Source organism: Octopus sinensis, linkage group LG1 (assembly GCF_006345805.1).
Source record: "Octopus sinensis linkage group LG1, ASM634580v1, whole genome shotgun sequence".
Taxonomy (NCBI): Eukaryota; Metazoa; Mollusca; class Cephalopoda; order Octopoda; family Octopodidae; genus Octopus; species Octopus sinensis.
This window is the reverse complement of record NC_042997.1, coordinates 75,087,812-75,094,945: the sequence shown is the minus strand read 5'-3', so window position 1 is coordinate 75,094,945 and position 7,134 is coordinate 75,087,812. Positions and strand designations below refer to the sequence as shown.

Genomic DNA, 7,134 nt, shown 5'->3' with positions numbered 1-7,134 from the left:
GATGGTATAAAGAATAAGTGCCAAAAGGAATAAGAAAGGTGACACAACCGTTCTACTGCTTGAGAGAAAGATAGATTTTATTTATAGAAGTGTACAACAGGATAAAGAATGGTTGCTATCTAACATGAGATCATTTCTAATATATCACCGAGCTACGCTACAATTTTCTCCACAAATTTCTGTATAATCGAAATGTATGCCGTTTGAAAGGTATTTCTATAAAATTTCATTGAAAAAAAAAAACCATATTCCTAAAAGTTTTTTTTTTCTGGAATGAGTAGATTAACATGAGATTCAGCGTCAAAAAAATCACATCAATAAACTGAATTAAAAAATGTTCACTAAATTTTAAAATTTTAAAACGTGAAAGCCAAATAAAAGATTCATACTCGCATAAATTTACGCTTTTAACCAGTAACTGCCAACTATTTCACGTGCCGTTGCAGTATTCTAAAATACAGAAAACGCTAGTTCTTTAACGGTTTAAATTTTCCATTGTAATCATGTCGCTGGACGATGAATTATCTGATATTACTGACAACCGTGTTGTGGCCATGGCAAAATATGTCTTAATGACGTTGAATACAAAATCGGACAAATGGATTAAAATGTACAGCATTGAAGCCAATGCAAATTTAATACACCAATTTTTGAATAAGGGTGACATTCGTATGCTGCTCTTTACACTATCATCAACCGGAGTTTTCCAGGTAATTTAACCATTTCTCTTTTATTACAATTCCTAATTTAGTAGAACAATTTTTTTATGCGCAGTCATGCTCGGATGGACAATACTCACAGCCTCTTACTTTCTCTTGGTTTCAAGACTGGTTGGACGAAAGGTAGAGACCGGACGCTGTTTGCCAGCGTGAACAACACAAGGACTAAGAGTTGGTGTTAATCAATTCTGAATCGAAATGTAAAAAGTGTTGTTTTTTTTTCCATTGAATACTTCCACCTTATAGGAAAACCTACGTTCCTTAGTGCATCATGTCAATAAAGTTAAAATTTATTAATCATGTCTACGATCTATGTGTTGATGTCACAGAAATTATATAAGAACGTAATGTCAATGTACTGCATGACTTGACAATGTAGAAATAATACAACTGATATTGTTAAGGATACTTCAAACTCTAGAATTAGGACATGGAGAAATTAGGGCTATCGATGCCACAATAATTACCAGTATTTTCGCGATGCGTTACTTTAATATAAAAAGCTGATGATGAATTGCCGTTGAATAATTTCCAAACATATAAAGATTGTTTTTAAACGCTGCCCAAATTCTCAATAACATCCTCCCATCTAAGGAACCCAGCAACACAACATGCCGCAATAAAGTTATTTACAGCATTCATTCTAGCACATACCCACCTTTTTTTTTTTTTTTGGCACTATTTAAATAGGTCCCGATACATCTAAGTAACGATGTTTTTACAGTGCACACTCGTTGGGGTTAGGGTGGCGAAAGTAAAGAATACGCACAGCTAGTGTTTTAGAGTTAGGATTACGTAGATGCGTCGGGACCTCTGTATGTAAGTAGTGCCTTTTTGATGACAGTATTATTAATGATTAGTAGGACCCGTGGGAATTTCAGAGAACGGAAAAGGTTAGGAGAAACCGGCGGAGTTATGATGTAACCCCTCATAACTTTTTTATATTTACGAATTTGGAGCTCTTTAGAAACTCTCTATCTCTTCACACGCACTAACGAAAGCACTTCACTAACACACCACACTTTCTGTCTCGCACACCCCATCAAACACACACACACACACACACACTCTCTCTCTCTCTCTCTCTCTTTCTCACACACATACACACGCATGCGCGCACGCACACACGTACATCAATTCTTCCGATTCACGCCAACTTCAAAAGATCCCATTTCCCACAACTCCATATGTAAAAAAATTGTTTTAATTTACGGAAATCGACGATCATCTTCACAAATGTAAATAAACACAATAGCAGTCGTGTGTTCTTGTAACGAAAGATCACCAGTGTGTGTGTGTGCGTATGTTTGCTTGTATATGTCTGTGCTTGTGTGTCTATGTACTTGTGTGTCTGTGTTTGTGTGTACAGGCGTGTGTGTGCAAAATTATGTCAGTGCTTGCGTCTGTATGTGTGAGTCGGTGTTTGTGTGTACAGACGTGTGTGTGTTTGTGTGTGGGCAAAATTCTTGTGTGTCGCTGTGTTTGTGTGTCTCCCACTCATTTTCTGCTGTTTCTTTTTCTTTTTCTGCCACCACTGGCACTACTCCATCTTCCTTTAATCCTTCTTGGCACTCAACCAGTGGCTCCTCCTGGGGTTGCAGTCTTTCAGCTACTTTGATCGGTGGAGGGCATTTTGCTCTTATGCGGCCCTTCAGGCCACATTTAAAACAGTGAGGGATTCTACCTTCCACCAACACTCTCAAACTTATGTCTCCAACAGTTACCGTCTCCACCAAATTTTCTAGGGATACTGCCTCTGCGTGGATAATCAGTTCCAAAGTCTTTCCCTTCTTCCATTTCTGTGGCTTGGAGAACGGTCGCTGCAACCCAAGCCGCATCTTTATCAGTCAGAATTCCCTCTACCCTGATCTTGGATGTCCTTCTTCTGAGATACATGGGTAGAAGGACCACTTTGTCTGAATTTACTGTATTTACGGCCAGCCTCCTTGCTATTTCCTCTGTCTTGAACTGGGCCACCACCATTCCATATTTGTTCCCTCTTGATAAAAATACCATATCTTTTGTTACTGCACTCAACGCCTTTTCAATTGTTTCAGCTTCTATCTGGTCTACCTTCTTCTGTTCCACTGAACATACTTTATAAACAGTTGTTTTCTTTTCTATATTCTCCATAACTTTCTGTGGAGGTGACAACTTTACATCACCACCCACTCACTTTCTGTGCCCTTTTCTGATATCATTTCCTTTTTGTCATGTCCACTTCTCTCCTTTTCACCTTCAACTACCATGGCGAAACTTCGGTTAATATATAGATCCACGCCCGGATGGCAAACATGGAAAAAAATATCTGTAACAGGTGTAAGGCATCGTATATTGACGGAATAAGACGGAAAAAAAGCGCGCTGACAAACGGAGTGGGGAGGGGGCTCGGAAAATTCCCAGGATCAACCGCAGAATTTACCACGCCCAGGTGGCAAAAATGGAAAAAAATATGTGTAACAGGTGTAAGGCATCGTATATTGAAGGAATATGACGAAAAAAAAGCGCGCTGACAAACGGGGGTGGGTGGGGAGGGGGCTCGGAAAATTCCCAGGATCAACCGTAGAGGATCCACGCCCAGGTGGCAAAAATGGAAAAAAATATGTGTAACAGGTGTAAGGCATCGTATATTGAAGGAATATGACGAAAAAAAGCGCGCTGACAAACGGGGTGGGGGGGGGGGGGGGGGGGGGGGGGGGGGGCTCGGAAAATTCCCAGGATCAACCGTAGAGGATCCACGCCCAGGTGGCAAAAATGGAAAAAAATATGTGTAACAGGTGTAAGGCATCGTATATTGAAGGAATATGACGAAAAAAAAGCGCGCTGACAAACGGGGGGGGGGAAGGGGGCTCGGAAAATTGCCTACGATTTAAAGAAAAATTTACCATCAATTTTCACCATTTTTAACGCATTTTTGGCATAAGGGAAGTAACTCTCTAAAAATCTCTATATATAAACGGCAGTTTTTCTGTGTGTGTTTCTGTGTGTCTGTCAGGTTGTACCCTCACCCTGACCACGGCTTTCAACCGATTCTGATGAAACTTGACACACACATAGCCCAATGTCATAATTCAAAACTAACGCAGCGAAAATTTTGAAAAGTTCCCCCAGTTCTGAAAAAAATCGATAAATTCGACATGGGGTCGAGAATCAGAAACACAAACCACAGACTGTCTAGGGGACGCAACTCCACCCTTTTAACTCTCAAAAATAAATTTACCATAATTTTGTTTCAATTTTTTTGTTATTTTTTGGCTATAACTCTCTAAAAATGCTTTATAGTTATTTCCCTTACAAACCCGAGCAACGCCGGGCGATACTGCTAGTCTATATATATATTTTTTTTTTATTTTACAAACAAAAAGTGAAAACTGAAGTAATGGAATTTGAATTTTTGAAGTTGCGATTGATAATTATTCTGTGACATTCAATAATATTGGGAAAATATAATCTGTACTTACCACATGCGTGGTAGATTTGCTGATTATTTTCAACAAATCTACCACGCTTCTATTTCAAATTCTTTAACGTTGTCAGTTGTTACAGCAGCCACTTGGAAATTGGTCGAACATCTTTATTGTCCAGGATACAAATTCGCAGCTTGCAATAAAAATTCATGAATCCTTTTGGGAGCAGGGCGGAAAGCTTGCATGAATTGGTATGTAGCTACATATTGTTTTAAGTAACACGATTTAATTCCTGCCCTTATGACGTTTTTTTTTAAGCTCCCCCAAAATCTTTCTATTGTCTGTGTATGTATAGATGGGTTTGTTGGATCTACAAAATTCTGGCTGTGATTTATCTGAAAATGCGTGTAGCCTAATGTATCTAACCTATTATATACGGGCCAACAATCACTATATACAGTTGAACCAGGTTGAATGTGGCGTCTAATTAATGGAATTAGTGTGGAAGAATCTCGCCTTAGAATTTCACCACATTCCGATGTCAGGGGTATCAAAAGATTTTTCTTGGAATCTCTTTCGATTCCGCCAAATAGCCAAATAGTTTTCACAAGTCTCCCCCTGTTATATTTCCTCCTAACCAAGACTGTCTCGTCTATTTCTACTTCGATCCCTGGCCCTCCAATTGGTGCTTGGGAATTTGCGGCCCAATGAAGACAGACTTCAGAGCAGAAGGACGTGGCAAGCGTTATATCTAAATTCTCCATAACAGCTTGGTGCGACCAACCTTCTGTTAAGAAATGGTTTACATACAAAAGAATTTTCCATGGGGGTAATCGACTCCGATTCAAAAAGGTGTTCTTAAATATGGAAACAGAAAAACCACATTCTGTCGCCTTCTGTCTTCTTCTGCGAACCATTTTCCTGCAACGAAATATTTCTGTTCCATTTCGTAGAATACACGGTGAATTGCACGTGGGGCAATTCACATTTCTTGGTATTACTCCATGTTCCCGAAAAAATTCTAATGCTGTTTCATCGTTTTGCCGAAATCTCGAAATCCCGTCATACAGACTCAGCTCGCACGGAATAACACACGATGCCATCATGCAAATTAAAATGACCAGATTAAAGATAAATTCAAATAATATTTTCGTTAAAGGGGTAAAAAAAAGGAAGGGTGGGGAAAAAAACGAAATAAGAAAAAATTATGTATACAAGCTGTGTAACGGCATTATTGACATATATGGAGACAAGTATACAAATACACAAGTTCGAATGGATACATACACATACAGTCGTGTATATGTGTGCTTAAGCACAAACATACGCTCACTTACACATACACAGATACGCATGCTTACAAATACATATCCATGGCTATACACATACTTATATCAAAATTCTAATTTTTGACAACATTGCTTTTTTTAAAAAAATGAGTGCAATAATAAAAAATAAAAATATATACGAAAGACATATAAAATAAAATATAACACCCTATTTTGGATCATCTATAAATAATCAAGGTAATCCTATACAATACAATAACATGAAATAAACAAAGTCGAAGGTTTTTCCTAATGTATATATGGAAATATAAGACTTTGCTATACGGATTAAAATCTGCATAGCGTGCAACAAAATCCATCGTAGCGTTTACATACTAGTTCAAGAGTCAAAATCAAAATTTCAAAAATCAAAAATACAAAATATATACTCTATCCATATGGTATATTTATATTCGACATTTTAAATTTAGCCGCGTGCCTACATAAGTTCATTAGCTCACTTCTTTGATTCAAAGAATTATTGTCTTTGAATAAAATGTACATTTTTTCTAATAGGCAAAGTTTGCACTTAAAATTATTTTTGTATGCTCTATGCCTGTATGGTGCCGCTCTGTCCAGAATGCTCCATGTCACGTTGAAAGGTGGGGTTTCCTTTTCTTTTAGTTCCCAGACATATTTTGCTAGGCTGGTCCTCTTCCTATTCTCTGGGTATTTAAATGAATTTTTATAAGAATAAAATCGTGTTTTAAATGAATTTTCTGAAGCCCCTGTGTATGTCTTGTATTCCGATGAGCCTTCTACTTGCACCTTGGCTCTATAAACTACTCCTTTCACTAGACATTTCCCTTCTAACGGACAGGAGCTTTCGTTTTGGCAATTGCATTTCTTAATGGGCTCGGCACCATGTCTAATCTCAATTAGCTTCCTATTATGCTGGCTAATGTAAGAGGCGAAATTTCTGCAACAAGAATAGCTAACCTTCAGGGTTCTTCTATTAAATATCCTATAGAATTTATGACCCTGCTTAAAATGCTTAGAGACTAATCTCAAAAATTCCTTACCTATATTAGTCTTTACGGCCAAATTGAAAGCCGGGTTGAACCACAAAACTTTCCTGGTCCTAGTTCTTCGTGCAGCATTATTACCAGCATTAAGCTGGTTGTACTGGATCTTCTCAGAGAATCCACTATTCTTTAATGCGCTATCGTAATAAGGTGCAGCATTATGGAATGCTGCCTCGTCCGAAGAAATTGAAGATATTCTTCTACCTACATTGCTGACTAAGTTCCTAAGGATAACTGGTGGATGGTTCGAATCTTTGCTAATATACGATAGCTTTTCATTGGGCTTACGGAAAGGTTTAAATCTATCCGACCTTACATTAAAATTTACGTCTAAAAAATCTACACTATTCAGGTTAGCATCTATTATAACCCGTAAGCCCATCCTTTGAAAGAAAGCAATGAGGTCCTTCCTAAGTCTATCCGATTCATGGCCGTTTAGATTATGCGTGGCTATAAGGCCGTCATCCCTATATAAACCTGCATCTATAAATAGGAATTCTATTTTTAGATTATGGAGAATAAAGGCTCCTATGAGCATACATAACTCAGCCCCGTCGTATGCCCCCATCGGTACATCGAAAAGAGAATCCTCAGTCTTCTTAATCCAGGTGGAATCCTCGAAAAAAAGAAGCGATTTCCTCGCATGCATAATAAT

The 7,134-nt window shown here is 38.1% G+C and overlaps 1 protein-coding gene across 2 annotated transcripts in view; it reads left to right on the top strand.

Moving 5' to 3' along the window:
* The first annotated feature begins 440 nt into the window (after positions 1 to 440).
* Positions 441 to 7,134, top strand: part of LOC115213643 (dynein beta chain, ciliary-like) — an 884,597-nt gene continuing 877,903 nt past the window's right edge. For both annotated transcript variants that reach the window (XM_036501971.1, XM_036501966.1), the window contains exon 1: positions 441 to 710. In XM_036501971.1, coding sequence (XP_036357864.1) covers positions 504 to 710 — 207 coding nt within the window. In that variant the 5' untranslated portion in view covers positions 441 to 503. The remainder of the gene's footprint in view (positions 711 to 7,134) is intronic.